This window comes from Cuculus canorus, chromosome 6, assembly GCF_017976375.1.
Source record: "Cuculus canorus isolate bCucCan1 chromosome 6, bCucCan1.pri, whole genome shotgun sequence".
NCBI classification, from domain to species: domain Eukaryota; kingdom Metazoa; phylum Chordata; class Aves; order Cuculiformes; family Cuculidae; genus Cuculus; species Cuculus canorus.
The window spans coordinates 28142509-28166100 of record NC_071406.1 but is presented as its reverse complement, the minus strand read 5'-3'; the positions used below and the strand labels follow the sequence as shown (position 1 = coordinate 28166100).

The 23592-nt window shown below is 39.7% G+C and overlaps 1 protein-coding gene across 3 annotated transcripts in view; it reads right to left on the bottom strand.

Moving 5' to 3' along the window:
- The window catches only part of PARD3B (par-3 family cell polarity regulator beta), a 421427-nt gene that overhangs the window by 96941 nt on the left and 300894 nt on the right, over positions 1–23592 (bottom strand). For all 3 annotated transcript variants that reach the window (XM_054069863.1, XM_054069864.1, XM_054069865.1), the window contains one exon: positions 3268–3378. In XM_054069863.1, coding sequence (XP_053925838.1) covers positions 3268–3378 — 111 coding nt within the window. The remainder of the gene's footprint in view (positions 1–3267; positions 3379–23592) is intronic.

The following is a 23592-nucleotide window of genomic DNA, read 5'->3' as shown; positions in this document are numbered from 1 at the left end:
AGAAATCCCATCCTTGGAATTTTGTGAAATATTAATTTACCAAAAAACTGCAGAACTCTGAGAGATGGCCTCATCCTGTCAACTAGAAATGCACTTCCTACTGAAGAATATTTCTCAGCTGAGATCTTGGAACAGTATTCTGTTTTTTGGAGAGCTGCCAAGCATATATTGCATGCAAAACCAACATTCAAAACCATGTGAGATCCACAGCTGCTAAGATGCTGAAATGCACTTGATCATTAATCTTGTCACACCCAGCCCAAAAATCAACTGCTCTGACCTCTTCCACTACCATCCAAAACGGACAGCTCAGCCTCTGAAAAAAAACTATTAGATGAAAAATCATACTATCAGTTAGTATGATAGATTGTGAAACATTTAGGCAGTCAGCATTTAAGAAAATTGAAGTTTAGGAAAAAAAAAAAAGACTTTAAGATTATAGTAATTGGATTTAGGATCTGAACAAGAATTAGTTACATATTTAATCTTAGAAAGGTAAAATTAGATGCATGTTTAAGTTAATTCTAAATAGGTTAAATGTTAGAAAAACAATTTGAATTTTATTTAAGCTGTTAAATACAAGATTTGTTCATAGGAATCAGGGGACAAAACACGTTACATTTCTATCAACAGTTTTGTAGTCTGTTCTACTACATCCCTAGTATTTTTACCATATACTCCTTTTACTCTCAACACGAACAGATTTGAAAATATGTCTGTGTTCTAGTAAGCTCCAGTGAAACTTGATTTTATAAATATGAGACCAAGTATTCAGGATTGCAGCTAGTGAAGTCATAGAATTAGAAGATCTATGGTGTGGATGTGCCACAAGGTTTTCTTTGCCAAGATGTGCATTAAAATCTTGGACTTGAATTACGTTATAGAATTACTAAATCTTGGGACAGAGCTATAAAACTTGTCTTTACTGTCTTACCGAGCATCATCACTAGGTGAATAGTCAACAATTAAGCAAAAGGACGGAATTACTTTCAAGTCAGGTAATGTTTCCCTCCACTGATTTAATTGATTTCCCAAACAGTTCTTACCCATATATGAGAACTAGCTTCCTTATATAATTTTCCTCTAGGCAAGATAAAGTCTCCTGTTTTATGATCAACTCAAGAAGCGTTCAATAGTCAGTGTGTAGACAGTCTTATGTGGGCAAACACGTACAGCCATGCTCTTACTTAATTCAGAAAGCTGAAGAGAATAGTTTGTTTTTACAGCTTGTATTGCATTGCTCTTCTCACTCCTTATCTGTATTTTATTTTTATGTTTTTAATTTTAATCCTTCAAATACATAAGATGTATTACCTGATAAAAAAGTGTGACATTTCTATTCCTGTGCATTATAGAAGAAGAATCAAATAAGTGAGTTAAAAATATCATCTTGGTTCATCCACTTCTCAACACACCTGCTGTTCTCCATTTCAGTCACAAACTCTTCCAGGTCAAACCTGAAATCATTACTAGAGAAACCAGAATGATGAAGACACTGAGCTGCCGGTTTCTTATGCAGCCTTACCAAGTTACTGTCAATCAGTGACTGTGATTAAAAAAAACCCCAACATACGACACTAAATAAATATCAAAAACAATTATCTTGTGTCCAATTGGAACGTCAGACCTCTAGACAGAAGGGTTCATTCCTTGCAGCCTGCCAACATTTTAGTAAATGACACTGGCCCTTTAACAGATGGGATACATGCTTCTTAGCTTGCTAGGATCCTAATAAAAGACACTGGCTTCTTTAAAATGAAGGACACATACCTCTCAAATTGCCAGCATCCAAATTGGGAGTCAGCAGTTTAAAATAAAGACACTCACCAATCTGGCAAAATCAAGGACATGGCACAGAAATTTTAAAACAAATGGTATGAAGTTTCTCCTGACACTACTTAACTTAGATGAACTAAATACTTAAGCACTGTAGCAACTGGATCTCTTACTAGCTTTTAAAACAGTAAATATAATCAGCAGACTTCAAGGGTTGTGATTTGGATTTTTTTTCCCCATCAAACCCATTAGCTACCACTTACGTGGCTTACCACACAACGCATGACTCAAATGAAAGCAGGGTGTCTTTCCTGGGCACTGACCAGCACCACAGAGGCTAGCCCACACGGAAAGACCAAGCCTGCCCCACAGGAACCCTATCTGCTTCCATTCCATCATCTAAGAGCAGGATGCTCCATTGAAGGAAAGACGGCTGAAAGCTCTGCCTGTGCCCTGCCAACCCATATTACTACAACTTGCAAAGTTTCATAGCAACAGCAGACATCTCTTGAGAGCCAGCACGAGCTCTTTAACTTTCCTGAAAGCAGTAATTGGAGAGAAACAAAGACCTTCTTCAGCGTATCATGAAGTACATCTGGATGAGTTAGGGAAAGGGAAAGTGGAGTTTGCTGAGCCTTACAAACTGTCCCCAGTTTCTGAAGGACAGACATGGGGGAAAGCAGAAAAGTATAAATTCTCTTTGTCTGGAAAAACAATAAAGTTGCTAAGATTCGGCATGAAAAAGGAGTATTTTACAAACAAGACAGAGAACTGGGCTTATTCACATCAGTTCTTTTCATTTCAGTCTCAGAGCCTTACCTCAGAAATATGCAACTCACAGCTGGCACACACTCAGATTCTTGCCTTGTCCATCTCACTCAACCCACTGCTTTCCAGACCCCTGCCTCTTCAGACTGGTTTAACTATTTGAACTTGCTTTCTTCCTGGTGTCTCTTGACGCACTGACCACTTGTTGACTATATTTTTCTGCAATATGTGGCTAACCAGCAAACGCTGTGCAGAAAAGGATATACCTAACTACAAAAACTACCATTTGATGGCAGAAACAGCTGAAGCCAGAGATCTGAAGTGCTGGAAAACACAGCAGAGTCTGCCAGGAAATAAGGGAAGAATTTTTCACTTTAGAGAAGTAGAGAAAAAATTACTAAGTCAGCTGGTCTTGTGAATGGGCAGAGGTGAAACAGGTTTTGAAGGAACTGATCATCACAAGCCTAGCAGAAGCTGGGATCCGAATAGCAGGTACCACAGTGAAGTGTACAGAAATTGCAGGAGACATCCAAAAAGTTCCTGACATACAGCAAGTCTGACTAGGCCAGGAGAATGACCTAAAGCTCTTCATTGCCTGGACCTGACTGCCAGCGGGCATGGTCTTGGACATCTCCAGCCAGGCCCTCTGTCTGTCCCTTCAAGCAGTCCCTTGCTTTGAAGTTTTTCATACGATGAACAAAGATGCTGCCACCACTTACTCACCTTTCACGCTCATCCTTCATTTTCTCCATCTCCTCCTCTTTCAGTAGGCCTTGCTTTGGATTCCCCTTTTGATCCACCTTCCCACTTTTATCTTCTTTTTTCTTTCCAAATCTGTTTAAAATATCAAGGAAGGAGCCAGGAGGAAATAATTACTAGAAGAAAAAAACAGTACTTATCTATCATAAACCACAAAGTTTAGGCAATCAAAACACTATGAGTTTTCATCACAGTCACTGATTTTTTTCCCACATTGCAACATAAGTTTCCAGTCTTACAGGGGCCAGATACAATAGGAGGGACTGATTAAAAATTCATTTGGATCCTGAATTTTTGAAAGCTATTTCTTAAAACAGAATGTTGAAAAGCCCCACCAAATCTGAAATGCAAGACACTGCAGGGCTGGACTAGTATCAAGGGCACATTGTAAACTGGCTGAAGGTTCTTCTTACCACAGGATAGCTCTCAAAGCAATAGGCAGTGGCAGTGATGTCAGCACCCAGACTGGACCATGTGTTCTGCTCATATCAGTAACCACTGTCTCTCATTCCTGTCTGGACTTAATTTAAGGATTTGTTCTTTGTTCAAATGAGGATGCAATCAGAAAAAGTAAAATCTTGTTACATTCGGAAAGCACAAAACTAGGCAATTCATAACAGCTCTTTTTTAAAGTACTTCTAGTTTTTTTTTTCTACCTAGTAATATAGTATCATGCAATATTTAAGTTGTGAGAGCCCTGCAGAGACCCCAATCACTTCAGGGGTCCCAGTGTTCCATACACTGTACGAATATGCATAACATAAGTCTGCTTTATGCAGCCTATAAAAGGTGAGTGAACCGGGGAGCTACATTTCATTCCTGATGGAGCTAGACAGAATACTGGGGGTCAAGTATGCCAAATATGCTCATGTATTACAGGCCAAAATGTGTAAAAACCCTCAAACATTCTCTCTTCTTCCCCAGTCTGAAATTCACAGTTCTGCAAGAAAGTAAATGATCAGTCTGTCTTTCCATGCAAACTGATGTGTCATTGCTTGCATGACAACAATCTAAAGAAAAGATTTCTTCATTAAACACACCATAATGCAAACTACTGTGACTCAAAACTACAAACTCTTCTGTGAAAGTCTGCAGCATTGCCTCAGTGATCTTTCTTTCACCCTTTTTATTTTTCATGTCAGCCCAAACAGCCTCCAGTGCAACAGCTGAACTACTGTGCATACAGTTAAGCTGTAAATCATTGACTTTAGCTTTCTCCTCTGACCAAAGCAGAAACCTTGCAAATACTCTGTCAGGCTCATAAGGTAATGATCCAATTTTTTGTTTTGTGAATTTAATCAATAATTCTGAGCTTATTGTCAAATTAAGTTCTTAGGGACTCTGTAGCAAGTCTTCCAGACAATAAGATCTTTGTCAGAAAGGGAATGCTGGGCGTGACAGACAGACACGTAGTGTCTGGCGCTAATGAGGAGAATGGCAAATACTGCAGGTAACAACATGAGATGCTTTATCGTGGCTCTGCCATGGACTGTGCTGTGCAGCAGGAAGAGTCATATCTCAGTGCACCGTGTTCTCTGCGTTTTTCTTATGTGTGGCAATAGAGATAGATGGTGTCTTACATTCTCCGAGGGATTCTTTCATCAACATATACATACACCTCCATCTATAAACAATCTTCAGTTGTTTTTTAATGGTCCCTACTCATTTCAGTGCTTCCAGAAAGACAGCAGATATTTTCCATGCTTTTGCTTTTCCTGACTATAGGGCAGCACACTGAATCCAATGCTGCCTCCCGAGTTCTAGCAGTCCTGAGAGACTATGGAGTCACAAACCCTGTCAGAGGGAGGTGGTGGCAGGGAAAGCAGCAGTTGGGAAACACGAGAGAGAGGCAGAGGTTGCACATACAGAATGAGAATATAGAAAGTGAAAAGGGCTCGAAGATACGAGATGACCCAGGTGAAAAGGAAATCCTAGATGAAACCTTGCATATACTGCTCTACAGAGATGTCAAGCAGCCAAACAATAAATTGCCTGGGGATGAGCACCAGCAGGCTGCACCTGAAACACCTCTGCTTTCTAACAATTGCACATGCCGGGAAGGTCTCACGGCAGCTTTCTCAAGAGAGGCTGTATTAGCACTTGCATCGTGGTCATAATCCAACTCTGGTACTTCGTTTATATTCAGTCTGCCTGCTTTTCTCCTACAGTTTCAATTATGGGCTTGTGGAGCCTCATATTCAACTGTAGTACGTATTGATTTTGAAAACATTATTCTTGGGCATTTTGTATTGCTGCAGGGAGTTGAAGTTGGATATGTTGCTTACTCCAGAGAAATGTAAAAAAAAATAATAAATCTTTAACATATATCCCTTTCAAGTCTAGGTATTATTTCTTGCTTACTGGGAAAATACATTTTAAACAAAATAAAGTGACAATTTTGATTGTAATAACTGCCAACATAACAACTTTCAGCAAAAATAGTGCTGTTTGCTGGTAGAGCTGCTCTTGCCATAAAATTGGAAGGTTCTAGTGTAATTATGAATTGGGAATAGTGAGTTGGCCTTGATGAAAACAAGTTTTGTGGGTTTTTTTTTTTTTCATATTTTTGGCTTCAAATGAGATTTGTGCGGCCTTACAGTTTTTACCTCTAACAGTAAGTACAGAGCATATAGCTCAAGGCTAGGGAAATGTTCAGAGTTTTGGCCCCTTTTGCACATTGCTATTCAATAAAAATCCATTCTTTTTTATTATTATTGTAGTATGTTTTTCAGCTCAACAAAAATCTTGCACAAACATTAAAAAATAAAAGAAGCAAAATTTTAACACTGTTAAGAAAAGCAATATAAAGCAGATAACATTAAACCACAAAAAATCTAGTATCATCTCTGTCTCAATTTATACACTACGTCCTAAAAATTATGGTTTGCTCACTGATGTGTCTCAATTGCCACGAGTTTCCGATGATAAAATTAACTTCCACCCATTGTAATTCTGCATGGCTTTGTGTACTACAGGCTTAATGGTTCTCTACGGCTTATAGAAACAGCAACAACAATAAAAGTAAGTGTACTTGCTGCACAACTGGGTTTGATCCTGTTCTCACCAACATCGGTGTGAGGCCCTTCACTGGCTTCAACAAGGACAGGATAAAATCTACTGTCAAAATTATACTATGGAATTAAGCAAATCCATATTAAAATTCTATGAAAACTGAATGGCTTTAGGATTTGAAGTTTCCAGTTCTCTAGACAACAAATAATTGGATTGTGGGAAAATCTGCCTTCCACATTAATACTGTCGACAGAAGAATAAAAACATTAATGAAAAAATGTACGGCACACATTTTTAAATGTCTGTTTTGCTATAGTGTGTACAGCAAAATCCTCTTCAACTTAATATGCCACAGAGCTGGCACTCTGATAACCTTACACAATAAACAGAGAAATATAGATAGACAACCAGAAAACAAATGGATCAGCAGTATACTCGCATTCTGTATTTGTCTATAATCAGTTTATGTCAAATGAAGCCATTTGTAATCACAACAACAGTAAAGAAACAAATCCATATCTCCCTAAGTTGGCTGAGTGACTGCCCCAGTTCTCTGATTATCTTCTGTAAATGCCCTAGGATGTACTGTTAAAGAAGCTAAAGACCTAATAACTTCTGTATACTTTTCAGTTGATAAAATTAATATTCCAACTACTCAGAGCATAGTCCTCCTGTAAACAAAAGTATAAAGAGATTTTCTTTATGCGATCAGACCTTAGAGTGATTCATCCATATGGGAAATACCCATATGCAATAGTTGAAAACATGCTGTGCAAGAGTGAGGGACTATCCTATTTCTATAAATTTCAAAGGAAAATACAGGTGCCCTGCAAATAGCTAACATTTTTCCCCTTAGAAACACTAAATAAATAGTCTCTGAATACCAAATGTGTGTCTTCTTTTTGCAGTATTTATTACCATTCTATTGGCTGTAGCATCAAAACATATATATGCCTCCTTCCAAGGCTTCCAAGGAATAAAAATTAAAACAAACCTTCTATAGGCTTGCTCTGTTATACTTGGGATAAACATCTTACATGCAAGACCCAAAGCTGTGGTCATGGCAACACTTTGCTTCTGTGTGGAGCTGTGAGCTTCCAGATCTCAAATGTGTTGATATTTGCTTCGAGGATTAAAAAGCAGGCACGTCTATAAAGTCCTAGACTTCTAAGCAGAGAAACATCTGGTGGGTGGAACTCTAAGCAGGTTGCTGACTAAATTCAGCAGTTTGGATTTCTTAGTTAATTCAGTTGCCCCATATCAGTAGGTGCCACTGCAGCTAACAGGGTACATAATGGAATTGCAAACATCTGCAAGGAAATAATTCAAGAGGGCATTAGACACACTTAAGCAAGGCACAAAGCCTAACAACGTCAAAATCTTGACATCTCCAGAAATGATCTGTAAAAAAATCAGAGTGATTTGTAACGTACATATAACAAAAGCTCTGGCTCCTAGTCATTTCAGAGAAAATGGCGAAAAATGCTGAGATTATTAAAGCAGCTCCCTTATGAAAGACTAGAAAAAAGCTCTTAAAATTAAATTTAAATGTGAGTAAGAATGAATGACTGAGCAAGAAAGATAAAGATACTAATAAGGTATGATTTTCAGGTCCACACAGGGACTATAAAAACCTTATTAACTGCCACTACTGCCGTGTGTTTTAAGTTATTTTATCACTCAGCTTTACAGCAGAAGAAATACTTTAGAAACAGTGCTGTGCTTTGATTAATCACTTTCATACATACACTTTTACATACTATTAAACACCGCCATAAAGATCTTTAGTGAGTCAGACTTGTTGGCGATTACAGGCCAGGCTCATTTTACATTATGTTAATAACAGCATTAATGAAATACATGTTTTACATTTTTAGTGGCTCTTTAAATACCTAAATACATTTGTTATTAAATGTTTGCTTAATGGACAGAAGTATGCCATTGAGGATTACACCAGCGGGACCAAGAGCTTTGCAACAGCTGAAAAAACTACAGAAAGAACAGAACATATTTTGGTAAAACACGTTTTGACATTTTGAGAAGGAAGCACACACAGCAGAGGCTGGGCAACACTGTTCAAACCTTTACCCATATCCAAGAAGGTGAAAACGCCTCCATGACACAAGTTAAACTTCTGGTAAAGAACAGGTCTGTGAGGGCACCTGCAAGCCAGAACAGGTGAACATCTGTTTTCCTTGCCCCACTGCCATCCCCCTGCTCCCAGTGAGTGGATCCCATTCTTTCTGAGCAGGATTTAGCCTCAGGGACATTAACATGTCCCGATGTACGAAACCTACTGCAGCAAGGTCTCCTCGTGACAAAGCCTTGCTCAGGAGCAGGTTTTGACTCAGTCTCCTTGCTTTGGCAGAGTGCGAGAAAAGCCCTGATAAGATGATGAACACAAAGAGGGACATTTCTCCTGCTCCCTGCTCCCAGGAGAGTAGTGCCTCCAGCTCTGGAGAAAGGGAGAGGAAGGGATAAAATGAGAACACCACCACTGGGCTGGGCAGTGCCGTGTGCAACACCAATACTGCTTATTAAGTAGTAAAGAGATTTTGAAAAATAAGGAAACCCCCCCTCCCCTTTTAACTAGATTTGGTGAGGTTTGTTTGCAGGGAAGAGTCATGTGGTGCCTCCGGGCTTTCCCACCTTCTGGGGCTCACTCCTAGGGCAGCACAAAGCCAGATGCAGGTGGCCAGAACAGCAGCTTCGGTAGTGAACGACAGGGTGGCTTGGGCAATCAAAAATAGCTGCTGTGAAAACGGAAAAATGACCTAACCTCTGATTTATTATATCAATCGAAGTACACGACAATGTGTGCTACAATTATGATTGGTATTTTGCAAATGTAGCTAAACCTCATGAATGCGCGTATTTAGCCATCTTAAATTATTTTGAGAGATAATCAACATTATTGTAATGCTGTGATCGGAATTAAACTGGTTATGGTCAGCAGCAACAGAGGTGGTTATGTAAAAAAATCAAATATAAAGAAATCCACGTTATTAACACTAATATACATTGCCCCTGTTATGTCAACATTAAATGACCAAGTGCCATTTTGTATTTCTTTTCTTTTAGTTTACTGTATCAGGCTGCCGGAGCTAAAGGAAAATGACTGAGCTTCCAGATCCAGTCTAATGGGAGTAAAACTTATCTTTTTAACAAGTCTGATTAAACACAACCTCCCCCCACCCATTTATTTCTTTGATGCCCAAATTAGCATCTTTTCCACAGCATGCTGAATTAATTAGTACAGTGACAAAGAATTAGTCCAGATAAGATCAAAGCTGAAGCCATATTTATCTGGAATTTGAAATTAAGAGCAAAGAGTATTAACCCTCAGCACTTCAAGGAGCTTTCCACATGGCATACTTAGTAAGCCTTCAAGGATTTCATTCAAAATATATCAACATCGCATTTTTTTCCCCACTGAAGTTTAGCTAAAAGAAAAATAAATTCGCCATGAAACCTGATACAATGTGGAACTGCCTTTAATGCACACCCTCTACATGCTACTCATTATGTAACTCGTAGGCATCGGGAGAACAAAGCAAACAAAGCTGAGAAAAGACAGTTAATCACATTTATATTAATGCTTGGATCATCATGTTGTTCACATACTTAAGTGCTAATGAAAGAACTCCCAGCACCAAATTTGAAAAGCTGTTTGCTGTAACACCTCACAGGTAAATAATCTATAGTCTTCAATAGAGAGGGTCACATGGAGAAACTAAATTTCAAACAGAAGCCAAAATTACACAGTGAAGTTCACCCTGAGATTATCAACCATGTGGACAGCAATAAAAGAGAATCTCATTGGTATCATTGCCTCCGATATTATCTGTGTTTCAGTATCAGATAAAAAACTGGAGAGTGTTTGCCATGTGAAATGCAAGAGGTTGCTATTCTGCCTAGAAATTGCAGAACAAAGGCAATCTAAATAATCACCACTGAATATTTTCACCCTAAGCCTTTGAGCCTCATATCTTTATTTTTTTCAAATGTGGAACGTGTGTAACTCATTCTGGTAGTTAGATATTCGGAAATCCTTACCAGTGAGTCAGTTCTGTCCACCTCTACCATATATCAAATATTATTCTGCAGCATATGAAATGACCAAAGACAAGAAACAAGGAACATAACGGTACCCCAAGACTCGAGTCACCCGAGTTAGAAGTAGTTGCTATAAAACCACGAAGTCCATCTACTGAACCAATGGAATGGAATAACTCTCACTGGCTAGTATATAAATAGAGACAATAGAAGGCAGCTATGAAGAGTTATCCTTCATACTTCAAGGAGCTTATTTTTAGAAAACATGCTGAGGTAGTCCGAGTGTTGGAGATTGCGTTTATGAAGAGAGGTCACCACTATTACTATTTGACCAGGAAAATTGTGATGTTGAACAGCAGCTATGTATGTTTCCATGGAATGATGCCTCAGTCATCTGATGGCCATGCTGCTGGTCTTTTTGGTCACCAGTACAAGAATTCTGCATCCCACATTACATACATCAAGAAGGAAAAAACTGCAGTAATAGAGCACAGTTGTGATTTACAGCTTGAGCAGAAGATGGAACAGGTTGATTTACAGTCTATCCAATGCAATAAATCCTGCCTTCTTGTCCACCAGTTTGTGGAATTATCACCCACTCAAGTAAGGAACTATTTGCCTATATTCTTATTTTTCCCTACTTTCACATAGCATCACCCATTTTCCTGTCTTGGTTCCACCCTACAGGCAAGTAATTTCTTCTGAAGTGAACACTAATTCTGTCCCAGACAGTGCACATAAACATAGCCATGCCTACACTGTACGGAGTTTGCAAATGCCAACCCGCCAACCCCAGGGGAACATAATCACATATCTTAGGCATGGTAACTCAATACCAAAAGCAAAGGAAGAAGGCCAGAGTATTAAGCCCTTAACTCCGATTTCTTAATTTCCATGCTTTAGCAAACCATTTTCTCATCTCTCCATTAAAAGAAAAGAAAGAGAAAAGCAAACAGTTAGGCTAGCTACTATTTTTTTTTTCAGGAATGTGTTATTGCCTGCCATGCAGGGAAAAAATAATGCCAGTTCTGACTGAACTTATTCCTCTATGGTTCAGTCAGTAAGACAAAGCAGGAGACAGACTCCTTGTGCAGTCTGCAGATGTTGCCAGCTGCCCCTTCGGAACTACTTGCTGATTTTGTGGTTTTCTCAGATGGTGGATTAGGAAATTCTGCAGTCAAGTGACAGCCAGCATGCCCCAGTGTCCCACCACCACCTCCAGCCCTCACAAGGTAACCAAGAAGCACTTGAAGGTGGTATAGGGAAAAGACCAACAGATGGGAGATAAAAGATGGCTCTTTGGGTACCAAACTTGACAAGAGCAGGCTGCTGAGTTTTTTTCTTCTCTGTTTCATGCTTTCTCCCCATTTCCTTTGCCTCTCTTTCCCCTGCTACTAGCCACACAACCCCAGAATTCACTGAAGTATAAACTACCCATGTGTGGATAGTATGTGTATGTATTATGCATGTTTAGAAAGGGAAGGACTTTTCAGTTCTCATATTGTAACTCTCATGGTATTTGGTGCTTTTCTTAACATTTTAGCGCCTGAGGCACTATATGAGAATCTCCACTTGCACTACAAAATTTTTTGCTCAGTCCTCTTGGCTATGGAAAAACAACGCACAACTGTGACATTATCAGAACTCTAGATATAAAAATCGTGAGGTAGATTAAATACATGACATTTGCAAAACAAAACTGAAAACCTGTTACATTTGCACTCAGAGCCCTGATACTTCGAGGTGTCAGACTTGCTAATCACCTCACCACTGCAGTATTCACCTTCTCAACCAAACCACCTGCCTTCCTCTCTTTACATCCCACAGCGAGGATTTGTTAGGGCTTATCTGACTTTCATGAAGTGAAATTGCTCATTGCAGGTTCCAAAGAGATCTCCAGGAAAAACACGGCCCTTGGAAAACAGCAGGAATACAGAGGACTCCCCTAGGTTTCCATCGAGATAACAGCCCCGCCTTCACCGAAGTTCCATTCTCAATGGGAATTCAGTGACTCTCTAACAATCAATTAATGTTGAGGAGATATCACACTCATTCTACAAATGAAGAAACTGAGGCATGAAGTGTAAAAATGACTTTTCTAGTTCAAAAGGTCCTGTTATTTTTCTCTGCTAATCACCTCAAAGCTATGATTACATTATCACTGCATACCTACCTGCCTCATTTCCCAGTTTGCCATGATGCTTTTCCCCCTTGACTATTACCCCCCATCTCATTTAAGTTCTCCCCTTTTTCATTTCCTTCTTCTCTCCTAATACAGTCGCATTCCCTCTCCTTGCTCCACACTCCTTTCATATGCTCTCCTGCTGCACTGCTACAGAAATACCTCTTCCTGGAGATTTCTGCTGTAGACTGCACAAAAGAGATGTGTCTTGGGGAAGAGCACTCGTGCCTCCGAGACACTGCACAGCTATATGCAGTAGAGACATGCAGAGATCTCTACAGTAGCTGAGCTACCAAAACCAGTCTTCACTCTTTCTCAGTGGGATGCATTAGCCTGTATTTGAGCTCTGCACTTCTCAGGGTGCTTGAGAAACTCTGAACTAAAAGACAGTACACAGTGAAGAGACTTTCTATCAGGAGATTTACGAGATGGAGAGAAATAGTACTTGCACAGGAAAGGGAGGTTGTAAAGGCAAAGAGAAAACCTAAGATGGCTTGTTTGTAGGTTCCACAATGAACTTCTTAGGGTAAAGCATCACAAATTCCACCTCTGTGCCTCTACTATAGCTGACATTTTTACAAGGCAGTAACATTCGTAACAACACCAAAATAAGAATGGACTTATATATACTGTATTTTGAAAGGTGTGTTTTGGCATAACAAACAATAGATAGTTTTATATTTTTAAACTGTCAAAATCAGTCCTTCTGATAAATAATACCTTCCGTCCCTGGCCTTGGCTATTGTACATTACTAATTAGAGATAGTAGTTTGTGCTTAACATCCTTCCCTACAGACTTATTATTAGCTTGTACGTTCTTTTCAGTAGAATCGTGCTAATGGTAAGGTCTGCTGGAGGCCAATTGCATGAAGCCACTGGGAGGAGAAATCTGTTTGCCTGTCAAAACAGTGGCTATCAATTAGAACTGTAAATGTGATTCCTTTAAGTGTCTTGGATGGTAGCAGAGATTTCCAATGATGGATTAAGGGGCTAAATCACTTTCATATTGTACTAAAGGAAGCTTTCGGACAAACAGCTGTCCACATGAAACAAATTTAGCACTGTTTTTGAGCATGTTCTGGACTAGTTTGACCTGCCAAAATTCCCTTTGTTATTTTCCCAGGAACTCCAGCTTTAGAGCATCTTATGTGGCATGCTGACAAACGTGATACTAGATTATTCTATGGTTTTCTTATGAAAGATTTGGACTGCTATAGCAACAGAAGAAATATTAATAAAGTTCCTGAAAGACACAGTGATCAACAAAGAATCAGTGAAATGATGCAATTCCACCGTTCAATAATGTGGGGTGCAGTCCTGGCACACAGATAGCAACTCCCCCTCTGATGCAAGCACCCAGCATCAGTAAGAGTTGTGTGGACATACTGATGGGAGTATGTTTCCCTGTATTTTGTAAGAAATTAACATCACTCACTTGGGGACTGAAGGAGGCATTGTCTGTCACTCCCAGGCAGCCTCTCTGCCAGTTAATTAAGAAAAAACCTCTGCCACACATCTCAAGAGAAAGCTCTTCCTTTTTCTTCTTGGTACAACAAAACTGTCACAAAGCAAAACGTCAGGAGTGGGAGCTAAGAAATGGCGATGATCAGGGCAGATGATCTTCAGCCTGTCTTTGCCAAGATCTCTTGCCACTATGTTTGAGTGGATTTTGAAAATAGGTACAAGAAATCAAATTGATTTGTTATAGCTGAGTTTGAGCTTCAAGAATGATTTAAGAAAGTATTTTCAACTCTCACACATCGTGGCTTTTGGTTACTGGGCATTCTCAGCAAAGGTAACCTAGATGGCATCTATTAAAAACAGTCAGCAAGACTGCTAACCCTCCAGGACTCCATTGCTAATTTCATGCCAAGAGAGCGACCAATTAAAACAGGAAAAAACAAAGGACTCCACCATACTCACAAAATGTGGCTCTGGCAGCTGAAGGACAAGGGTTCAGGATAGTTAAGGTTTCATCCAGTTGCTACACAACAGGCTCTCTCATCAGGCTGGGAAACTACACTGGACATATTAAAAACCTTTCCTCAGTGCCACTTTATAAATAAAGGATAAATATGAGAACTAAGTGACTGAAATTTTTAGGCAGTTACATGAACTACACGGCTCTGTCCCGTCTGCTTTCAATAGTATTGCTCATGATCTATGTGCCAGAAACTTTCTTTGTAAGATTTCAGTGAAGACCTGGCAATCAATTCTGTTTCTTGACTCTTAAAAGCAGTGATTCTGGAGCAATCAGATAAAGAAATAGATTTTTCTGGATGAAGTCACAGAAAATTGCTACAATAGTGCTTAAAACCATGAATTACTTTTATTTTGCTATCTATTACAACCACATAGCTGGAAGTTGCACAAGTAACAAACAGCCCAGATTATCAAAACTTTTTTCTCCTTGCATATTTCATGCCTTTCACATATTGACTGCTTGCCACAGATGTTTGTACACTATTTTTAGAAGAACTATTTGTTACTGGTGTTTATATTGCCAGCCTGTTAATTTATGAGTGACAATGTAGGGAAAAATCCCTCTGCTTTCTTGTTCAGATACAGTGATGCTTTGTTCACCACACAAAGGCTGGGACTTCTTTTCTCACCACTCCCACAGCTCCATGTCCTAAGGTTATATTCACTCATCCAACTATCTGCAATACTAAACCACTGATGCTTATTTTACCTATTGACCAAAATAAGCACAGATACCCTACAAATTCTGCATGTTATCATCTCTGCATAAAAAAAAAAGTGAGCCTGAAAAAGAACTTAGTTATGAAGGTGATAAAACAAATATTAAATTAAAAGGCCATAGCAGCATAGAAGGTTGAAGAACACAGATGAAGTCCGTCACTCATTTCATTAAAACGTCTGCCACAGGAGATGCCACAGGAGAAAACAGTATCACCGCATGAATAAAAACTAAATGGTGTGGATAAAGAGCTACTCTAGAGTGTGTAGTCAGTCAATGAACTCAAATCTTTTTTGACTTCAAACTGCACTTGATTCAACCACAATTTCTCCTGAATGTATTAGTTATTAGCTGTTGTCCATCAAATAATTTGTAGGGAAAAACTCTGGCACACAGGTTACCTATGAACTGAAAACAATCAGTATTCATTCCAATGAACATTCTGCTCATTCATCATTACCTGCAACTGATCCCATGCATTATTTCTACTTCTTAACTTAATAACTCATTGTTTAAAAACTACCTTCTCAAGCAGAGGGGAGGAGAAGCCAGTCTGCACTTCTTGAACAACAAGTTTTGGCCACCGGCCCAAAAATTTACAGCATAAAAAACCTCCACAACTGTACGAACACAAATTTCACCACACAAGTGCTCACAGTTGATGAATTACGTTTAGCTGAAAGTATTTCATCTGTAAAACAAACTAGAGACTCAACTGCGAAACAACTTAAGCATCTGCATTTCCATTTCTTTGGCTGTATCATTGCCTTCTATCATGGGAAAGAGTGAAGGGTGCCTAATTTATCAACCATATACCACTCAGCACTTGATTGCTCTATAGCACTACTTCTTTTCACTTATTAGACATAACATGTTAAACAGATTTTTTGTCTTGATAATTGAGTGGTCTTTGTACTCCCATATTATTGTTGTGCACTGAGACAACTGCACCAAAACGTAGAGAATTTTAGCCGAAGCTGCATTGCCAACTTATAGTGCCACAATGCCGTTATTTTGTCATGGTCTTTCAACTAAAACACCCACTTGCCTGGCCTCAATTTTGGTTTTCTTCTCATGTGGGGAAATGGAACCCTTTCTACCTCTTTCCCTCTCGTCATACAATTTCCTGCCATCTTCTAACTTGTACATAGCTGTTCACTGTCTTTTCTCCAACAGCTGCTGCACAGACAAGTATCACTACAAATACAGCCTAGTGATCCTTGGAAAAGAGGAGCAATGGGATATAGAAATCATGGTCAAATCCAAGGCCCTGCATTTCAATAACTGCAAAGCTGTACACCTGGAAAAAACATTCCAAGTCCACTGGCAATAGCTGGAATTAACAATTACATCTTTTGTGCTGTTAGACACACTTCCTCTAGCAATTAGCTGGGATATTGTCTAAATAAGCAAGTAGTAAAAGCCAGTTAATGCCCCAGCGCTGCTATTGGAAATCTTTAACAAAAATCGCTAGTATTTAACTGATTGGGTAAAATTTGTTTCCAAATAGGGGCCTTTCATGTCATGCGGAGGATATTGAGAATTTTGTCTTCTATAATGTGGCTATTATTGTTTGAAACTGAAATGAAAAGAGAAAGGTAAGGAAATGGAGATACCTAAAGGTTCCCATCAAAATATCCAGAAGGTGAAATGGAAAGTCCGAGAAGCAAAATGCCTGGAATAAGGGAAAAAAGCAAACAATAGATATAACTGCCCTAAGGTGCAAAAAATTTCGTTTTTGTTGATTCGAATACAAAAGAACTCAGATGCGATACTTAGACTTGCGCAAAAGAAGACAAGGAAAACATGCATGTGGGACAAATATCAAATATTTGTGTGAATTCCAAAGAGGAGGAAGAAAACACTAATATGGAGACAGATGCCCAATATCACTAATGCGTCCATGCGTTAAATACCTTGACCTGCAAGTTAGTTCTATTTCTGTTACACACACTTTTAAAAAAGATATTTAGTGGACACCACATTCCTTGTTTTATCGCCACAACTAGTCAAAACCAAATATACATTGAGGCCTGAACAATACCCTAGCTGGGAAATTCCTTCTCTTCTTTCCAGTAGTTACTCTTCTGAATTTGAGCATGGCCTAGGAGAGTGAGCACAGGCTTTCTGTGTCCTTGTGCTTTCAATCACAGCATGTCCTAAGGAATGCTAATTTTCCTGAGGCAGTGACAAAGGAGAAAGGTCTATTTCATTCTAGCCCATCTTTTTAATTCCCTGAGTTGATGCAGTGTTTACTGTGTAATGGAACAGCTGCTTGGAACAAATGCAAACACTGTGCTTGTCCTGTTGTTTTCAAGTTATCGCACCAGAGTAACTCCATGTCTTCTTTCAACAAAAGATATCTCTCCAGTGCATTATTTTCCCAAATATCAAACAGAGAAAACTGGCTGAAAATAATCTCAATGCAACTTCATCAAGACATGGAAAAGTCCTTCTAAAAGCAAAATCATTAAGATAAAACAGGAGAGGCCTCTTATCAATATTAAATAGTAACTTAAACACAGATTTAAACATGGCCAGATCATTTATGCTATTAATGACCTAATTTTTTTAACTAATCTTTATCATATCCCTTAATGTTCCAGAAATAAAGCAAGCTCTTAGACCCTTCTTTGCTGAACCATAACCCTTTCCAAGAAACTGATGTGTTCATCCTTTTCTGAGCTTTACACCTAACCCCAAATCAGGACACAAAGACAACTCGGGCATCCTTACTTGCGAGATGAAGAATTTTAAGTCCTATTTGATTACTTTTATTCCTGGACTTCACCATTAGTCTCTGGACCCTTTGACAGCCAGTAAGAAGCTCTGTTCTTTGAGCTCTCCTTTCAGATCCAAACCATAATCTTTTATTAAAACTGACTCACACAAACCTTTGTTGTGTCTAAGCCACATCACTGCAACACATCCTTGCCCTTGCACAGCTTCTACAGAAGTCTGTTGGCATAGAGCCGAGCTTCTTTTCTTACTCCTGTTGTTGCATGTGCTCTTCAGGCTACCGGCAGCTGTTTCAGGCTTAGAGCACAGCTGTCCACCAGGATGCTTTTCACTTGATACCTGTTCATCATGCCAAGATCAGCTGGGATCCTTCACTTTGAGACGGACTGCAACATTTTCCTACTTGAGGACCAATGTCTGTGAAAAGTACTGAACTTGGAGACCTGTCAGGTCCAGAGTTCAGTGATGTTCAGAGAAGAACATTTTCTTCAACTTTTTAATTCGTATTTTTGTTTATGTGGCATAAGACAGGAGACAAGGGATACGATGCAGATTGATACTACAGTCAGAAAGCATATCACAGTGACTATGAAGAGGTTTAAAGCTTTCTAAAACTGTATTTGATGAGCTACACGACAAGGTAAGTGCTTTAAAATAGCACTAATTTAAAAGTGGAAGCCCCATTATTTCCTGGAAACTCATCCAATGCTAAGACAAAAAAGAAGGATGAATTCCATTGGATAGCTCAGTGTCAACAAGGAACTAGTCTGGCTTCTCTCATGAATTCACCATCACGTAAACTGCGTGATCTCTCTATCAACAGAACAGAAGTTTAATCCATGTAAATAAGTTAATGTATCAACTTCTACAGCTCTCTAAAGCTCATTAAAGCCTGAAAAACTAGAAAACTTGATGCTTTCAACAGGCTTTTGACACCAGTGTGAAACACGGCCCTCTCCCTACTCCTTAATTTTTCTTTTATAGGGTGATTTCCAAAGGCACAAAATTTGGTCTTCCCAAAGCTGCAGAAGCTGTCAGTTCTCCCCACTGTCCCATACAATTTTTAAGCTTTTGCACCAAAGCAAGAATGAATTTTCTCCTGCAACATCTTAGAAGAGCGATGATTAGGAAAACACTGGCACTTCTGATCTGGTAAGGATAGGACCTTACAGCAACAGACTCTTCTGTGCCAGAGAAGATGCCTCACCAGCAAGGCAGCATAAAAAAGCACAAGAATAGATGTCGGAAACCTCTTCAGCTGCCTGGATCCTCACAGCTCTGACTTCCTCCTGTTTCTGCCTGTCACCCTTTCCCAAAGCAAATTAAAAAAAAAAAAAAGAAAAAAGAAAACAACACAGCTGCAGTGCTCAATAATGTCCAGCAAGCCTTCTGATCACTTGAAGAATGTGACAGCACATAGGGTTGGGAGAGAGACAAAGTCTAGAGCTCCAGTTGGAGTGTGGCAGCATAGGGGCTACCAAAGAAACAGTAGGCTGCCAACAGAATCTTTCCCTGAGAACTTGTTCTCCTGGGCAAAGACTGGAGGTCTTGGGCTAAAGCTAAGGTTGAGGTAACAAGCTGTATTAGCAATATGAGATAAGCAAATTTTCAGCTATGCTGTCTGTGTACTGCTAAAAGGTTACTTTCCCCACACACTCTTTATCAACAAAAATAGGTCAGCATTGGAACAAGCGGAAAAAATCAGAATAAACAAGACTATTTTGATCTGACATTAATTGTATAGTAGAGCTTGTTTCGTGCAATGAGCAAATTGTGCATGCCAAAGTTGAAGAAAAGTGAATATAACATAGTCAGAACATTTTTGTTCCCATCTACTTTTAATTCAAGAAATTCTTAGAAATTCTCATCTGAAGTCTTAAAAAGACACATGCAAGATCATATCTTGTACATTAACATACTGAAAAAGGATGTTGCAAGGCTGCTGCCCAATCTTCTTTTTCAGCATCCCTCTTCTAGGCAGAATGAGTTCACAGTAGAAATGTCATCACCTCACTTTTATTCAATGCCAAAAATGTACCTACGGAAACCTAAAATTCCATAGTGCTCTGTTTGATGGTGAAGTAGAGCAGGCAGAATCACAGAATTATTTAGGTTGGAGAAGACCTTTATGACCATTGAGTCCAACCCTTAACCTAGCATGCATATGACTATATTCCATAAATCTAGCCTAGCTAGTATTTTTTACTGTTAACTCATTGGTGGTTTAGATCTGTCGAGAGCTGTAGAGACTCAGCTGCAGTTGGATAAAGAGGTCAGCACTAGCCACTGCTGAAGATCTCTCTTCAAATGCTGTCCCAGGAACCTATTTCTTCGAGCTGCCTCAGGTATCACTGTGCTTCGCTACTGCCACAGTTGCAAAAAGCCTCATCCTGATCTTTCCTATCCCTATAATACCAGTATCTCCTCCTTTACATCCCAACTCTGCAGCCAGTAGCACTCATGAAGTCCTCTTATTCATACTGAAGCTTGCATTAAGTACTTGACCTTCCCTTCAAAGGATTCAAACAACCAACTGCCTGACAAATATCTCAAGTCGGTCTGCATTGCGCCAGTCAATACATGGCTCAGCACCCCAAAAATGGGGCTGGCACAGCAGCATTTGCATGAGTGTGAAACAAGCACACAGAAGCACGCAGCGTGGCTCTAGCCAGTGACCAGTGCTGTCAGCTCCAATCAACAGAGGATACACAGGCACCATAAAACAAGCAGTGCACACGCAGCTCAGCTGCAAACATGTCCTTTCTCAACTCCCTCCCGAGTATAAACCAAACCAGCTAGCCCAAAGGAAGCTCTGGGGAGATAACAACTAGATAGTTACCACTTGCAAGTGTCAGAAATTTAAAGTGTTACTCACTTCTGCTCCTCTAATTAAGAGTCAGTGACTACTGAAATTATAATCTCCCTTGACCCTCACAGATGCACAACACAACGAGGCAACAGAAACAGGAGTGATGGGAAGCCAACTGTGGTGTCCCCCACGGCTGGGACCCGCTTGCGGGCTGGAGGCGCTGCAGGAAGCCTCTCCTGACCTTCTCCAGCCAGGCTCCCACCACCACAGTACAGAGCAGCCAGCAACCTGGGAATCAGGAGTCCTCTGTGGGGAAGAACTAGCACTTCTCACAGGTATATATGTAAATGTTTTCCTACTTAGCTATAAATATATTTAAATATGCACATAATCATACTGAGATGTAAATACCCCACATTTTGCAATACACACTTATTTAAATATGTACATACTTAAATAATAATCCTAAGTAGGAGACTAACTTCCCTCTTTTTCTCATCAATGTGAGTCCAACTCAGTTCCTGATGAAACAAACAGGAATTCGTAAATCGTCTTCACTGAGCATTAGATTAAGCCTCAGAAGTCCCCCACAGCTCCTCCTGTACATACGCTACCAAAATTCTCTAACAGCTCAGTATTTCCCAAGGCCATATACTACAATGATCAGTTCAGACAAGGGAATATCAGGACACAGAAGCCTTGTGAAAAGAGAGGTCTGGGAGCTTCAAGCTAGTGAGAGATTTCCTCCTGTGCTCCTTTCAGCATGTATTTTTTCATCAGATAAATATAAATAAGTAGCACGACAGTTGTTTAGTGAGCAGCTTAGGGACATATTGTTCCCACTGTCCTAATTTTCCTGACACAATTGGTAAATTTAGACATCTAATTAACAGTCTGTGCCATTTATCAGGTTATTCATTGCTGGCTTTTTTTTTAAGGCCATCAGTTAAGCTTTCCCCACCTTAGACATATTCTCCATCTCCAGCCTGAGTCCTAGGCCTCTCACAGAGTAATTATTTATGCATCTAACACTCCCCATTTTGTTTATATGGGCTTTACACAGCCCCAGGGAGATGAACTAAGGTCATTTCTACAGCTAGTTTCAAAGTAACACTTTAACACTAGTATATGTGGGATGGAGCAGACCCAAGCAGGAAGAAGAACAGTAGAATTTGCAGTTCATCTCTTAAGAGTCAGCTGGGATACAGAGTTATCCAGTAAGAGCCATATTACAAAATATCTACATATTTGTTGACAATTTTGATAATTATATTTCCCACTCTTACTTTGTAGGCTTTGCAGTTCTATGTTTAAAAATGCACATTTTCCCTTTGTTCCTTTATCCTCTTTTGTGCTAGTAGCTCTTATCTCTCACATATAAGATTTTCCATAGTGAAGTATTTAACCCTAGCGGTGACGCTGTTTGATTTCAAGTCCTTTTTATCACAGAAGGAGCAAACGAAATTAGAAATATTCAAATAAAAAGGAAGATCTTTTACAAGTTCATCGCCACACATAGATACAAAAGCAGCTTGTAATGCTACGACAGGTACACAAGTTTTTTGTTTGCTAAGTAGTCTTTGACCAGCTCAATGCGGCAGGTCTGCATTAATGTGAATCCTCTTTAAAAGCAGTGCCTTTTTCACTACTTCTTTAAAAAAGAATAACAAACATAGCATATGAATTATACCCTCTCACACAATCTCTGCACACGGGTAGGGCAAAGTGGGACTTCTAGTTTATGCTTAGCTAAATAAAATACAGCTAACTGTGCATGTGCATCAAATTTCTATAATGCTATTCCATTCTGGAAAAGGTAAATGCAGTGTGAAAAATGAAAGTCCCAAGAGAAAAACTAGGTTCTCTTCACCCTTGTTTTTCGCTCCTACCTAGATCGTCCAGATAATTGTCAGAAAACTACCACCGGAAGCAAGGAAAGGAAGGAAAAACTGCAGAAGTATCTATTCACACCTGCTCAGATGAGACACAACACATTTCTTTTTTTCTGTCAGTAGTAACAACCCAACTAAAGCCACACTGGTAATTACTGTCAGGGTCATGCCTTGACCACGTGAAACACATATACAGAAATGCAGGACACTGAAAATCAAAAAAAGTCTGCAATAATGTTTGGAGGCAAAGACAACCCATAACATTAGGCAGTGCAAAGAAAACATTGCTACACCTTTCTTTTGGCACAGGTACTTTAAACAACCAGTTTTTAGGGTGTGGTTGCTGTTTGCTTCCACTACTTCGATGAAGAAGATGGGGTGCACAGCCCCATGTAGAATTAGAAGGAAGATTCTGAAAAAGCTTTGTAAGGGGTTAGAAACCCTGTAGTTAAAAATGCTGTCTAACATCAATCTAACATCAAATAAGAAAGGCCTCCACTTACACCTCTCAGCAGCTCATGTGAAGAAGTCTGACCTTACTGAACGCAGCTTCACAGGAGCCCAACACTTCTTCTCTCCTGGGTCCCAGAGCCTTGGAAGGAGCCGCACAGGGTGGTCCTGGAGCGGTCTGTTGGGAAGCTGCCCAAGGGAGTCAGGAGAAAACCCAACAAGCCTCCTCTGTTGCTCTGCTCTGCTGCTCTGAGGCAGCTGCTGACTGCTGGGAGAAGCCAGGGCCACCAGGGTCCTTAAATCCTCAACAGCCGACCACTTTGAGGACTCCAGGCTCTTTGGGAAACGATCTCATTGTCAAGGTTGGGTGGTCAGGGAAATTAAATTGAGTTTTCAAAAAATCACTAATGCTTTTCAGTACCTTCCTCATTGCTCCCTGAAATATCTT